The 16,012-nt window shown below is 44.1% G+C and overlaps 1 protein-coding gene across 2 annotated transcripts in view; it reads left to right on the forward strand.

Annotated features, from left to right (window-relative positions):
* The window catches only part of JARID2 (jumonji and AT-rich interaction domain containing 2), a 174,278-nt gene that overhangs the window by 149,536 nt on the left and 8,730 nt on the right, over positions 1–16,012 (forward strand). For both annotated transcript variants that reach the window (XM_035124713.2, XM_035124712.2), the window contains exons 8-13: positions 632–1,128; positions 5,806–5,898; positions 6,775–6,893; positions 8,635–8,705; positions 9,676–9,790; positions 11,574–11,679. In XM_035124713.2, the coding sequence (XP_034980604.2) occupies positions 632–1,128; positions 5,806–5,898; positions 6,775–6,893; positions 8,635–8,705; positions 9,676–9,790; positions 11,574–11,679 (1,001 nt within the window). The remainder of the gene's footprint in view (positions 1–631; positions 1,129–5,805; positions 5,899–6,774; positions 6,894–8,634; positions 8,706–9,675; positions 9,791–11,573; positions 11,680–16,012) is intronic.

Here is a 16,012-nt window from a genome sequence, read left to right on the forward strand (position 1 = left end):
ACATTCTGTAGAGTGTGTAGCACAATATTAATAGTTACCACAACAGTGACCTCAAATCCAGTTTGAAGCAGATCTATGTGGTGCAGTAGGGACATTAATTTGACTGCAGACGTCTGTGATGGCATTTGCACAAAAGAACAACTCTCTCTCTTTTTTAGCTTTAAAGTGCCTTTAAGGCTAGGAGAGAAAGAAAGCAATATTCACATCATGGGGGGAGCATCCTATGTGGCACAGGCTCAGTTTGCCATTTAGAAAGATACCCAAAGGCAGTTGAAACTTGATGCAGGTGGGCAGGTGAGTGGGAAATCACAAGGCAAGCGCAGTGACTGCTACAAAAGCCTAGGGATTTTTCAGTGGCTTAATTTCCTTCAGATTCCCTTTTTTAAAGACAGATGGTCCAGAAATAACACTGAGATCTGATTTTCTATATTGAGGGGCTTTATTCTTCCTTTGTTTGCACAGACGAGTTTTCAGTCTTGCTCCTATTTCCAGTCCGAAGTGATGCAGCCACTTCCACAATAAGTAGGTCTGGATTGTATACGGTCTGCTGTCAGTTTTCCTAACCATGTTTTTTTCTTCCCCCTGTATGTCCTCCTTTCCCTTCCTGTCGCTCCACTTCACTGACACCCAGGAGGATGTGAGCTAGATTTGGCCTGCTTTTTCCAGCTGATCAACGAAATGGGAGGCATGCAGCAAGTGACTGACCTCAAGAAATGGAACAAGCTGGCAGACCTGCTGCGGATCCCCAAAACTGCACAGGACAGGTTAGCAAAGCTGCAGGAGGCGTACTGCCAATACTTGCTCTCCTATGACTCCCTCTCTGCCGAGGAGCACAAGAAACTGGAGAAGGAAGTCCTCTTTGAAAAGGAGGTCCTAGAAAAGAGGAAAGGCCCCCTGGAGGTACATTCAGAGAACAACTACGAATTCCAGTCTCTCCCGCGGTATGAGCCCAAAAACGGACTCATCAATGGCGTGGTTCATAAAAATGGCTTCCGGAACAAGGCAAAGGAAGTCGAAGTCCCACAGAAAACGGGCCGGCGGCGACTCTTCTCTCAGGAAAAAGAGACCGTGAAGGAAGAGGAGGAAAACAAAGGCGTTCTCAGTGACCTCCACAAGTGTGTATATAAGGTAAGCAGAAGCCTTGCCGTTGGCCCTGCTTAGAACGTGCAACTTGAAATGCAAACAGTATTTTCGTCCGCAGTTGCCAGCTCTGATTTAGTGCAAACAGTGGTTTGGAAGGCTTATTCCTCCTGACGCTGAGCACATCCATTTGCAGAGGAATGTTGACTCCCCCACTCAATTTGATTTGGCAGCCTCCCCACTAATAAGCAGGAGCTGGCAACCGCTGCTTGCTGTGTAATTGTTAGTGAGGTTGGATTTAGTGAGTGAGGCTGAGCTGCTAAGAGAGAAAGAAATATGGTGTTTATTACGCTGGTGCCTGTGCCCGGCACACACTGCTTTTACACTGCTTTTTCCATCACTGCTCTTTCTCCTCTCGCTGCGAAACAGGAATCAGGTGCTGCCTGAAATCGATAACTTCTGGTGCCTTTGTGCAGAGGCTGTCAGTCTTCAGGAACTGAGCCCTATCTATACATTCCTGTGCCAGATTCTGTTTACTTCTATATTAACCACTTTTGTATTCCTGCCCTTCTTCCTCAAGAGGTCTGGGCAGAGGATTAATTTACTTTTATCTTCTCTACAACCCTGTGAGTGAGGTGAGCCTGTGTGGCTGTGACTTGTGCAAGGCCACCCAGCAAGTTTAATGTCGTGAGTGGGGAATGGGCTTGGCTTTCCCATGTCCAAACACAACACTCCAGCCACAACACCGCACTGTAGGCTCTTGACATTTGCCTGCCTACGATCAGCTCAAGCAGTCTAATTTTCATGGCTTGCAGTAATGAGCAGCTGAGTTTAAAAAATTGCAAGAGTTCAGACCTTGGGAGAATCTGCCCCCTCGCCCCATGACAGCTTTATAAACTTAAATACCAGGTTAAAATATACACTCAATTACCACTTGGAATGCATTCATTATGATTTAACGTCATTTGATAGCTCTTGCTGTAATATGTTTATCCGTGAAACAAATTGGCCTGTTGCTCTTATCAACACCTTCTTCCTGATACCCTGCAGTCGGTCAGGCCTAGAAATTGGCTGGGTCATTGGACGCCATCACCCCATCACCTGCGACTTGACAGTCCTCATGACTGGCAGCTGCATTTGACAGGACTAGAGTGTGTGGAATAAGTGAGCAGAGGTTATGGTTAAGGCCACTTAACTAAGCCTATGCTTCCTCTTACAGAATCATTTATGATCATTGAATATTCATGCAACAGCTTTATTATACCGTGATGTTACAGGAATGTTCCTGAGTCTATAAAATAATACATCGTGAAAGTAAAGTACTGTAAGAATGGACACAATGAGCACGGCCCTTTTATCGATATTGTACATATTTAGTAAGAGTAGACCCATTGAAATTAATGGACCCAAGTTTGATAAAACCTTAGGTTTGGGGTTTTTTTATTTGTGAAACCTTTTCCTTCAGATCTCTTCAGTTCCCTTGTGGATGTCTAATTGAGACTGGATTGTTGTTGTTTTAATTGAATTAAGGCCTTTTAGTCCACAATCAGTTTGACAATATAGCTTATATACTTAAGCTATGATCTTCTACTTCTGTTTGAAAGTGCATATTTTTAACACCAGCCAGAAGTGTTGCCACTGTCAGCAAATTCCATAAGAAACTAATACTGCAATTGGAGTCAATCTTTCACTTCTGCTAAAGGTAAAAGAAAATCTGCTCAGTCAAAGTATTTCTAGTCAGACTACAATAGCTTTGTTTTCTTCTGCTAAACACATGTAGAGAGAGAGAGAGAGAGAAATGAACCAAATATGTGGTATTAAAAATCCTTTGTACATCTACCTGGTAGTAAGTCAGGTATTACTTGTGAGTAACCACACAAAATTGCACTGCAAATCACAATCGAGCCATATGCTTGGCTTCCCATGTAAATAATTTGCATTGCGTCACAAAAGGAAGGGGATTCATTCTTCTATCTGGCAACAGATTTTTATTTTATATTTTAATGGGGGTAGGCCCCCAGTTTTTCTAATTCTCCTAAAGTCATGGGTTGGATCTCAGGCTAAGTTAGTTGAGCTTAGGTAACATGAAATAAGGGAGACAGTGTATGCAAAGAATCTGTGGTATGCATATATCAATGATGTGAAATATGAGGTTAAAGCCTCCTATATAGATTCCTCCTGTTGCCCGTCATTCCTCTCACGTCACCTTTTGCCTCTGGGTTGTAATTGGGATGGGAATCAAGCATCGCCCCTTAAGAGACCAGATTTGGCCCAGGAGGTTCCAGTTGCTAAGTTATTTAGAGGAAATTCTCTGACAATGACTCCTCCAAATAAACGATGGGCAGCAAGTCCAAGAACAAACCTTAGTTTCCACCCTGGGTTTTGGAGAGAAACAACCCACCAAGACTGGCTTGCACTTAACGCTAAGCAAAAGCTGTGGTTTGTTTCCTCCCAACTCAGGGCAGGGTGGAGCATAGTAGAAGCAATTCTTCAGTGTGCCATAGCACATTCCTAACCATGATTTGTTTCTTACTGTGGCTTAACATTACATGTGAACTGGGACAGGTATTTGCTTTTCACTTGGGGAATTCATTAAATAAGTGTGCAAATGTTTTGAGATGGAATCGAGGAAGAGAAGAAATATTTGCACTGAAATGACTATTGCAAATCTCTTTCACAATGATGTGTTCTTTTGTACCAAATAGATAAAATCGAAAGTGAGAAAAAATTCTCCCAACACTTTATGAATGCCATTTCAGACAAAGGCTGGAAAGAGAGAGAGTTTTCCCTGGAGGGTGCTTTATGCCCAGAGGAAAAATTTAAGAACTAATAAATCGGATCAATTATGACTAATCTTTTTTATAAAAAAAAAAGTTGAGAAAACTTCTGCCCTGAGGTAGGGTTGCCACCTTTCTCTGATAGTAACCAGTTCTTGATGATAATTTCTGCCTTTATTTGTCTGGCAAAAAAACCCCGAACAAACCCACAGCAAGCACTTCTTAAATCTAGACAGCTGTTTCTCTGTGCTTGTGAGCAGTCTTTGTAAACTCTGAATTACAGACGCAAATTTGATGGCTGTTGAATAGCACTTCTGAAGGATGTTTTTTTTTGTTTTTTTGTTAGACTACCCCAATAAATGGTTCACATGGGCAGTAAAAGAGGAAGGAAATTGCTCATTTTATTTACAAGCATGCAGCTCTGACATTTAAGAGTGTCTTAGCTCTCCTCCCCTGATGGGCACTCGTAATAGCTTAATTGCCTTGTGTTCATTTTGCATTTTATTTTTTATGGGGCAGTTCAACATTTTTGTGTAGTCAGTGGGCCTGAGCTAAGACTTTGACTGGGGGAAAATATTCGGTAGTGTCTGTTTTTGCTCTGGGAGAAGGAAGCAGAAAACTACTGAGAGTTTGACTCTGTAGTTTGAACTAATTAACTTAAAACTTTTGGTAACACATGAGCCTTCTCTTTACCCTCACAAAGCTTATTTTCCATCCCCAACATGCACCATTAACAGGTTGGGGTCTGGGATCCAGCCAAGTGTTGAAAATCAGGGAAAACCTTTATTGCAGAAGTGCATTGTAACTGAAAGCACCTTGATCTGGTCTTTCTGTTCTCAATGAATTGTGGAAAATATCTGTAATAATCAAAACAAAATACTGGTCTTCATAGTCTGAGAGAAAATGAAGATGAATTTTAAGACAAATAGCTAGCTTCCATTTGTGCATGTTAAAGCACTGTGAGACTGCAAGCTTTAATGTTAAGCTCATGGTGTGATTATTACTCCCCTTACTGAATGGAAAACCATACATGATCACCACACCTTTGCTTAGGGAAAAAGGCACAGCTGAGTTATACTGATATATTTCTAGTTTATGAATTGGAAATGTTTTTTCATGATTCTTTATTCTGTTTGTGGTTTTTTAAAAAAATCTGATTGAAATATTTACATATGAGTATTGTACTGGCCTATGGCTAAACGCTGATCAACTTTTTCAATTTTGTTTTGGACCTCTTGAGTTAGTCTTTCTTTGGCTACCCAGTTTATTTTCTAACATGTCTGCAGTTGTTTCCTACAACTGATTCCAGCCAGCCTGTGAGCAAGCATCAACACTACTCCCTTTAAAAAATAAGCCTAAATTGGCATCTCAGTTAGCCGCTGGTCCTTAAAACGAGTCCTTCTGATTTCTCTTCCTTCCCTAGGCAGTAGTCTACACATAGAGGGCAACTTTCTCAGGCAACGTGAAGTTAGAACAGGACACAGGACAAAATATATCTGAGCAAGCCTATTTAGAGCATTTACAATTTCAGTCTGCAGTTAGTGATGGACAACTTCAGTGTCTCATTTTTCCAATCTTAAGCTCAGTTTGCCCCATTTCCACACCAGTTTGTGATTTTCTTTTTAAAGCCAACACTAAAAATGTGTGTTTTTGTTCACAATTCTGCCTAATATACATATTTTGCAGCAATTCCCCCCATATATTATGCATTTCCCCTACTTTTTCTTAATAACATTGTGCATATTTTTCATTGGTGCTGCCCATGCAATAGATGAGAGAAATTGCAATCTGGAACATTGTTGGTGTAATAACCCTGTGTCATGATGTATCTATTTTTTCAGCCACTCATATCTGCTCTTCCATTATTCATTATTATTTTCATTATTTCTATTACTAATGATGGAAAACAGCAACCATAATTTCTCCCTTTTTATGCTTTGGTTCCCAGGGAAGGTCTGTTTCTTTAACAACCTTTTACCGAACAGCAAGAAACATAATGAACATGTGCTTCAACAAAGAGCCTACAGCAGCTGAAATAGAGGTGAGGGGTTCCATAAAGTCAGGGTAGTTCTTTAAACTAGCCACTAGAAGATGATTTTCTCCTCGTACACCCGAGAGATCCAAACCATCCACAAATGTGCATTTGCCTAGGTAATGTAACATGAGAACTCAGCAGTTAAGCCCTGTAACAATTCCCATGATTACAGCAGGTGTGTTGTGTTGTGTCGTGTTGTGTTGGTGGGGAATTGCTGCTGGGATCCAAGAAGTCAAAGAAGAAAAAGAGGGCAGCAGCAAGAAGCACATAGAAAGGCAGATCTTAAAACGGAATTGTGAAACAGTTTATCAGAAAGAAGAACAAGGCTTGCTGAGGAAGAATCAGCATGGCTTCTGCAAAAGAGTCCTACCTCAAGGACATCAAACATGTAGCCCAAATGCTTCACTGTACTATCTTACCTCTTATGTGAACCAGCACTTTATTCCGTGTGAGGAATAACCATCCTTGGGCACATGCCAACCCACTACATAAATCAGGCTATCCTAGGTACAGCCATTGGTTCAGTGGCAACAGCTCATGGTATATCCTTAGCAGAAGTTATACTGGTTGACACAAAGATATTTTATAAACCATTGCCCCTTTGGAGGACCACTTACTCTCAGAATGGACCAAGCCACAATTTCAAAATGGGTAGTAATATCATTTTTTTATACTGCAAGCATTCACACTTATCAGGGCTTAGTAATAACACCAGCTAAGAAATTGTTATTTGTCGGAACAGCTATACAAAGCTTGCTATTGGTGTATTTTGAAATATCAGGCACCCAGTTTCCAAGGAATGAGAATTTGGCTAGATTAAACTCAAGGAAATGGAACTGCACTCTCCTCTAATCTTAATACGAAAACTTTATTTTCCTACAGCAAGAGTACTGGAGGTTAGTGGAGCAGAAGGACTGCCATGTAGCAGTGCATTGTGGGAAAGTGGATACCAACACCCACGGCAGTGGCTTTCCTGTAGGAAAATCAGAACCGTTTTCAAGGTAATGGGAGTTCCGAGACACGTTTCATCTCTCCTGTAGTCCATAGAGCACGGGCTCCTCTAATTTGTTTACTAAGTTGCAGGTTTCATCACCATTATTGGGTATAATGTTGTTTCATGCTCAAAGTATTTGTAGCTGCTTGTGCTACCCCGCCCCAGTTAGAAGCAAAAGAGCCAACTGCAGAATAAGGGTTGTTACTGACAGGTAAGGTGGGGGGTGGACTTCGGCTGCTAGAATTATGGCTCATTCATTCCAGGTCCAACACGTTTTGGAAAATTCCTTCCTTGGGGGCATATGAACAGCGTACATAGGAAAAGGGCTAGCAAGGACAAAATATATCATTGAAAACTGCCCCAAAGCACCTTGAGCCTTACCAATCATGTTTTTTGACAGCTTTCCATTTTTAGGGGTTGTCTCATTCGTAGAAAGTCTGGTTTTAGTGTGATTTTATTAGATACGTTTGCATTAATATATTTTATTTTGCAGAATGCAACTTGATAACTATTATTCATTTAATTTGAGATTATGAAGTTTTGTGTTTTATTATATTTTGTAATTATTATCCCTTTTCCTATTTATGCTGTTCATATATTTATAGTGTCCCCAGAAGGAAGAGTTTCATGAAATGATCAGGCCTGGACTAATCCAGAAATGTAGCACTGGGTGTTTCCCTCCCCCTTTTTGCACACTCTGCATTAGCACAAAGGATTTCTAAAACTGTACAATTGCACATTCATTGCACCTTTTGCATTTCTTTTTATTTGTAAGTTCCAAGGGTGAGGATCTTCTTAAGGGGGTGCAGGCAGTTGCTACAGGATCCTACCATTCCTCCTCTAACTTTTCTGTCCAATTCCAGTTAGTTGCTTGAAGGAGCCAGAGCATTAACATTTCCCCAACCAACCAGCTCAGCATAAGCATCTTAATGGGTTGTGTGAATGCTGCAACCTCTTATTTGGTGGGCAAGGACTTTTTTTGAATCCACACGATGCCTTCTTTATGCTGTGCACCCAGATGCATGTACGTTTCCCTTAATGTTCACCTTGTCTGTTCCTGAGTGAGCAAGTTAATGACAATGCGTTTAATGAATTAACCACAACTCAGTTTGGGTGGAAACAGATGGCTAGGAACCATACAGTAGCTGCTAAAATGTGTCAGCTATGACCCCATGGAAAGATGGTCATCAGTCCCTGCCAAACCTCTCCTTCCCACATATCGCATCGGATTGGGAGCCAGACAATTACTGGGTTTTTTGTTTCCTTGCTTTTGCAAGGCACCTAATTGAAACAATAACATGGTGCATCTTTGTGAAGCAGCAAAAAGAAGAAAAAGTAGTAGTTTAATGTTTTCACAATTTCGATTTATTAATCATGTTTATATAAAAAATGGCATCAATAAATTTAAACAAGAAGTCTCAAGTTCTTGTCAGTCACTAGTGCCTTTGCAAGGTGAGCCAGAACACAAAAGCGAGAGCAAGTGTTCTCACAAAAAAGCGAACAACCGTGTCTAGAATGCAGCTTACACATTTGTTAGCATAAAGGAAAGAGCTAGAAATTTAGTTTTCAAGCAGAATTTTACTTTTAAAAGAAAAGCTGGAATTGCAGCAAAGAGGCCTGGAGCATTCCTCCTTTGGCTGCAGTCCTACACAGCAATGCTGAACCCCTAGCAAGTAGGTAAATAAAACAATGACTAATGTGACATTTGATGTTTGCTCATCACGATGCGCACCACTTAATTTTAACAGGCATGGGTGGAACCTAACAGTCCTTCCTAATAACACAGGATCCATCCTGCGACATCTTGGTGCTGTGCCTGGTAAGTCCATTTATTTTCTCCATGTTTACTCTGTTGTGGAATTCACATGGAGTGTTGAATAAATCATGTTTTTGCCACTTCCCTGGAGCCAGGCATCTCTACCTGCTGTTTAAAAATGAATTAATATTCAGTAAGCTTCCCATCATGGTGGCATTTATAATCCTGTTTGTGTCTCTGCTGCCCATTGACCCCTCAATCTGTTCGGCACAGATGGACACACTTCTATCCTAGAGAGGCTGAGAAAGGTGCATTTTGTATCTTAACCAGCCGAACGTAGCAGTTAAGCTCTGTCTCTTGTATTACTGAATTTTTTTAAAAGGAAAGAAAGAAAGGTGAGAGCGAGACGAAGGGGTACGCATGTAGTGCAGACCATCTCTATCTTGGGCCATTTACTTCTCCCAGTTGTAGCATGTTTGTTCATCATTATTCAGTAGGCTCATGATGATGTTTTAGTGTCAATATGGTGAGCGATCAGCACATGTAACTTCATTATTTGCAGTCTCCAGGGAGCAGTGCTGTGCCAATAAATTTGCAGAAATTCCTCTGTTCTTCATTAAGGCTCTTCAGTGATTTCTACCTGATAATGGCTGGTGGGGTTAGATAATCGTTTTACAAAGAGCTGAAAGTGACTGCTGTTGCTCTCATTTCTTCTAACCCCCCCCCCCAAATGATATCTGGTCAAACAGGTCTGGCAAGATTTTAAAGCATTTTTTATAAAGACCTATAAATAGAGATGATAATGAGATACCTAAGCATACCTGCACCATTTTCAACTTTCTGGGGGGAAATGTTTTCTTAATGTATCCAAATAATCAGATTAAAGACATATTTTTTTGTTAACTTTGTAATCTTATTTCTGGTAGAAATCAAAAGATTTAAATTTTCAAGTATCAGCACAAATTATATGTGTGGTTTTCAACATACCTTTTCCTCATTAATTGTGTTTTGCTTCTGATCTAAACTGCTTTAGGAGTGACAATTCCTTGGCTAAATATTGGCATGGTCTTTTCTACCTCATGCTGGTCTCGAGACCAAAATCACCTTCCATATATAGACTACTTACACACTGGTGCTGACTGCATTTGGTAAGTTAATCCCAAGTGAACCTCTTTGCTCTTCTGCACTGTTGCTTTCAGGAAGTTGCAAGTCAGCTTCTATAGTGATCCTGATGCAGCATCTTACTCCTATTGCCTGAACACCATCGCAGTTCATGGCACCCCAACCTGCCCAACTGCAACCTTCTTCCATAAATATTGTTTCCCTAAAGATTCTAAAACTCTAAAAAGCCAGAAAATACCAAGTTAAGCAGAAAAAGATCAAGTTGATCCTTGTTCAGCACACGCAACCTAGAAATGTGGTAAAGAATCAGAGTTAATCACAAGCCTTACATAGAAGTCCCACTTATTCATTTGGTGCAAATACCGTGCAAATAAGCCTCCAAAGTTACTAGGCCGTAAAAAATGTTTCCAGTATGCACTCCCTATATGTAACCTCTTGGATCCAAGAATCCTGTTCGAAGAGTAGAATGCACTCTCTCGTACACAGGTAAGGAGGCACCAATCTTGCCCCCCTCCATCTTCTTCCCCTCTGCCAAACTGGCTTGAGAAGATCAAGAACACCCTAAAGAGCTTCCCAGAGGGTTAAGAGGGGTTCCAGATGCAGTGCAGATTTGTAACAAGTGGTGTTCCCTATGTGAGCGGCAGCATTCTTCTGTTGTACCATAAGAACGTACACCTATCTTTTCTAGCCTAAATGGAAAATAAATAACTGTGTTTGGAAAAAACAACTTCCTGTCTCGTCACTAGGAGGCCCTTCTTTTTTCCCATAGGCAAGGGAGTGGTAGTTTGTACAAGCCTCAGCTTTAAGCTGCACTTCACACATACATCATCTCAGTAATTACAAGGATGCTGTATTATTATTGCAGTGATACAGTTGGAAGGCTGAGTGTGGCTTGCCCAAGTGCCAAGTGCATTCAGGGCTGACATAAGAGTTGACCCAGGGGCTACCCAGCTAATGGCTCTTGCTGGCTCAAATAGAAGAGTTTCAAATGTCCTCTGGAGAAAGTCCAAACTGAATGTGTCTTTGCTATTCAGATATGGTGTACAGATAATATTTGTCAAAAAGGAGCTTTTGATATTGGGGCCCCATCACACATTCATCTTTTAGGTGTACATTGGTTTTTTTTTTTAAGCATACCCTTGCAAGTTGGTCATACAAATGATGAAATCCGGTCTTTGGAAATGTGTGCCATGCAGGTATTCTCTTCCAAAGAGCCAGGATCAGCTACAAATCCCTTTCTGCTCATGGGTGCTTCAGCAGCATGCCCAGGTTTGCTGACATGGAATGTGTGGGACGGCCCTTATTGATGGTTATGGGATGTTAAAAAGCAGTCAGGTGTCAGCATTAGGTTCAACCAACGGAGGATATGTTGGTTGTAGTTTCATTAGGTGAGAGCTTCAAAATATTGTGAGTTCAAACACAGTTCTGTTTCTCCTTTTTCTTACCCCCAATATCTGAGAGAAATGCAGTCAGATACATGTAGAGATGGCGAATCCTTTAATGCTCCAATCTTTGATAAAATATTCAGTGGTTGTAGCGCCACAATTATTCCTTGCTGTGTTATTTTGAAGTTTGATCTTGTTTTCAAATTTGCAAACTCTTGGTATGTTTTGCACATCTGCTTTTGCGCTCAGGCCCAGGCTTCCTATACACATCTGAGAACTGGATGCTGGACCAGAGGGGCCTTTCGTCTGATCCAGCAGGGCTCTTTGTATGTTCTCATGTTGCTCTCAGCTTTGGTGATGTCGTTTTGGGCAGCGTGGAATAAATACTACCTTTGTTTCCCCTTTCTGTGTCAAAAATGAACAGGTATTGCATTCCTGCTGCAGAGGAGAAAAAACTTGACAAAGTGGTACACACCCTGCTGCAAGCCAATGGCACTCCAGGGCTGGAAATGCTTGAAAGTAACGTCATGGTGAGTTGCTTTATGGTTTGTTACTAGGAAGTTTCTTTTGCGGTGTCATGACCCAGGTGGCGCTGTGGTTAAACCACTGAGCCTAGGGCTTGCTGATCAGAAGGTCAGCGGTTCGAATCCCTGTGACGGGGTGAGCTCCCGTTGCTTGGTCCCAGCTCCTGCCAACCTAGCAGTTCGAAAGCACGTCAAAATGCAAGTAGATAAATAGGAACCGCTACAGCGGGAAGGTAAACGGCGTTTCCATGTGCTGCTCTGGTTTGCCAGAAGCGGCATTGTCATGCTGGCCACATGACCTGGAAGCTATACGCTGGCTCCCTCGGCCAATAATGCGAGATGAGCGCGCAACCCCAGAGTCGGTCACGACTGGACCTAATGGTCAGGGGTCCCTTTACCTTTAACGTCATGGTGAGTTGCTTTATGGTTTGTTACTAGGCAGTTTCTTTTGCGGTGTCATGAACAGCAATACGTTTTATTATGTAAGCCAGGGGTAGATTTCCTTTCTAGATCCAAGGGCCAAACCTTGGTTAACCATCTGGGAACTGCATGCCACTGGTAGGTGTCCACACACACTCCTTTCCCACTGCCAAACGCACAAGGGCAAACACAGGCACACAGCTCCCCCTCAACTGACCTATGCGTATTAAGGGTGGAGATGGATGAAGATGATTATTTTTTTACTGTATTTTTGTTAAAGATTTTCTTGATTTACAAAGGTGTGTGCAATGTCTCTCTCTCTCGTATCCCCCCCCCACGTAAGATTTTTTTTTGTTACAAATCGGTTTCATTTGTTGATACATTAGGAAGAAAAGGGGGAAAGAGGTGGAGGGGGAAAGATGAGGGGATGGGGCCGGGTGGCGATGTTTCTATTTTACTTAATATATGTGCTGCCCAGGACTCTCTCCTGCTGTGAGTGCCCACAGGCCCTGTCCCTGCCTCCTTCCACCTGGTTTAGGGCGGGGCCTGGAAGGCCTCATAAAGGACTGCTGCCGCCGCTCTGCTGCTGGTGCTGCCCAGGACTCTCTCCTGCTGTGAGTGCCCACAGGCCCTGTCCCTGCCTCCTTCCACCTGGTCTAGGGCAGGGCCTGGAAGGCCTCATAAAGGACTGCTGCCGCTGCTCTGCTGCTGGTGCTGCCCAGGACTCTCTCCTGCTGTGAGTGCCCACAGGCCCTGTCCCTGCCTCCTTCCACCTGGTTTAGGGCGGGGCCTGGAAGGCCTCATAAAGGACTGCTGCCGCCGCTCTGCTGCTGGTGCTGCCCAGGGGAACTTGAAACAGCACAGAGTTCTTTTTAAAATGCTTTTTAAAGAATTTTTAATGTTTTTATCTTCTTTGGGGTGGTAGGTGGGAGGGATTTTTAGTTGGGTGTGGAAATCTGTTAAATTTTAGTGTATTTGTAATTTTTATTGTTTTTGGTTTTATTGTTTTATTGTGTTTGGGGTGGTAGGTGGGAGGGATTTTTAGTTGGGTGTGGGAATCTGTTAAATTTTAGTGTATTTGTAATTTTTATTGTTTTTGGTTTTATTGTTTTATTGTCTTTTTTGTGTTCTTCTTTTGTTGAGTTCTTTGCTGTTTTTTACAGAGGTTTTATTTTGTTTTTATTTTATTTTGTTTTTAAGGGGAGGGGTCAGGGCTGCCCGGGAGGGGGTCCCAGCAAGCAAAATGGCTGGGGCAGATTCCACAGGGGTGTGTGCACTGGAACAACCGATCTCAGTGGTCACGGGTAGGAGGAGGAGTTACGCTAAGACCAGACCATGTCATTACCGAGGAGGCAGACTTAGTCGTTGTCTGAGGACTATCCCTGCCTCCAGGTCTGGTCCTGACCGGACGGATATTGGAATAGGCAAGGGATACCCACATGACCTGAAGGTGCTGCTGTGCAATGCCAGGTCGATGATGAATAAGACCACCGCCATTCACGACCTGATTGTGGATGGAGGATTTGACCTGGCATGTGTGACAGAGACCTGGTTGGAGGAAGCCGATGGGCCCGTTCTTGGCGCTGCTTGCCCACCAGGTTTCTCTTATGCACAGCAACCCAGGCCATCTGGGCGGGGAGGGGGGGTTGCAGTGATTTTTAGGAAGTCATTAGTTTGCACCAGGCGTCCTATTGGGAAGACCCAGTTCTCTGAGTGCATGTTCTGGAAGTTGGGCAATAGAGGCAGTACAGGATTCCTTTTGGTGTACCGACCTCCCCGCTGCACCAAGGATTCCCTGCCCGAGCTGCTTCAGGTCGTGTCGGATGTGCTCCTGGAGACACCTAGCTTGGTTGTCTTAGGGGATTTTAACATCCATGCCGACACGACCTTACAAGGAGCCGCTCGGGACTTCGTGGAAAGCATGGCCACCATGGGGCTGTCCCTGAATAAGTCTGGCCCAACTCATAGCCGCGGACATGCCTTGGACTTGGTGTTTACCTCTATGGATGTTGGTGATCTGACATTAAGTAAAAGCGAAACAAAAGAAGTGCCATGGTCAGATCACTTTCTGGTGCAACTGGACTTCTCCGCAACCCTTTCCCTCTGCAGGGAGGTGGGACCGATTCGGATGGTCCGCCCCCGCTACTTAATGGATCCAATTGGCTTCCAAAGAGTGGTAGGGGATGTTTTATCCCATGTCGATGGCCTTTCAGCTGATTCCCTGGTGGCCCGCTGGAATGCGGAGTTAACCAGCGCTATTGACTGTCTGGCTCCGAAGCGCCCTCTCAGATTGCATGGAGCCCGGACAGCCCCGTGGTTTTCCCCGGCGCTGAGGGCAATGAAACAGTCGTTGAGACGGCTAGAGCGCTGGTGGCGGAAAACTCATTTTGAATCAGACCGGACACGGGCTAGAGCTCAACTTCGAGCCTACCAAGTGGCAATGGCGACGGCGAAGAGGACCTTCTTCACCGTCTCCATCGCATCTGCAGAAAACAGCAGCAGGAGACTCTTCCAGGTGGTTCGCAATTTAGCGGAACCACCTGCTCCATCCGGGCCCAGTACGGGCCACATGATCTCCTGCAATGATTTTGCAAAGTTTTTTGCAGATAAAGTCGCTCAGATTCGGGAAGAGGTAGACTCCACCGTGGGAGCAGGGCCGGGGCGGGGGAGTGCTAGAGTCCTGTCTAGTCAAGTTTTGTGGGATCAATTTCAATCTGTTACCTCCGAGGATGTGGACAGGCTGCTTAGACGAATGAAACCAACCACCTGTCTCCTTGATCCTTGCCCATCCTGGCTTATAAAAGCTAGCCAGGAAGGGCTGGGCGATGGGCTTCGCGGGTTGGTAAATGCTTCTCTCCATGAGGGAGCCTTCCCAGACCCGCTGAAAGAGGCGGTTATTAAACCGCTTCTTAAAAAACCATCTTTAGATCCGGCCAATATGGCCAATTATCGCCCAGTCTCAAATCTTCCATTCTTGGGCAAGGTGATTGAGCGAGTGGTTGCGGAACAACTCCAGGCACGCCTGGAAGAAGCGGACCATTTGGATCCCTTCCAGTCAGGATTCAGGCCTCATCATGGGACTGAAACTGCCTTGGTCGCACTGGTCGATGATCTCCGGCGGGCTAGGGACAAAGGTAAGAGCTGTTTCCTTGTTCTGCTGGATCTCTCAGTGGCTTTTGACACCATCGACCATAACATCCTTCTGGACCGTCTAGAGGGCTTGGGAGCTGGGGGCACTGTCATGCAGTGGTTCCGCTCCTTCCTCCTGGGCCGTGTTCAGAAAGTGGTGGTGGGGGATGAGTGTTCAGACCCCTGGGCGCTCACTTGTGGGGTGCCTCAGGGTTCTGTCCTCTCCCCCATGCTTTTTAACATCTATATGCAGCCACTGGGAGAGATCATCAGGGGGTTTGGGCTGGGTGTCCATCAGTATGCTGATGATACCCAGCTCTACCTCTCTTTTAAATCAGAACCAGTGAAGGCGGTGAAGGTCCTGTGTGAGTGCTTGGAGGCGGTTGGAGGATGGATGGCGGCTAACAGATTGAGATTGAATCCTGACAAGACAGAAGTACTGTTTGTGGGGGACAGGAGGCGGGCGGGTGTGGAGGACTCCCTGGTCCTGAATGGGGTAACTGTGCCCCTGAAAGACCAGGTGCGCAGCCTGGGAGTCATTTTAGACTCACAGCTGTCCATGGAGGCACAGGTCAACTCCGTGTCCAGGGCAGCTGTTTATCAGCTCCATCTGGTACGCAGGCTGAGTCCCTACCTGCCCACTGACTGTCTCTCCAGAGTGGTGCATGCTCTAGTTATCTCTCGCTTGGACTACTGCAATGCGCTCTACGTGGGGCTACCTTTGAAGGTGACCCGGAAACTACAACTAATCCAGAATGCGGCAGCTAGACTGGTGACTGGGAGCGGCCGC

The sequence above is a fragment of the Zootoca vivipara genome, chromosome 8, assembly GCF_963506605.1.
Source record: "Zootoca vivipara chromosome 8, rZooViv1.1, whole genome shotgun sequence".
Classification (NCBI taxonomy): Eukaryota; Metazoa; Chordata; class Lepidosauria; order Squamata; family Lacertidae; genus Zootoca; species Zootoca vivipara.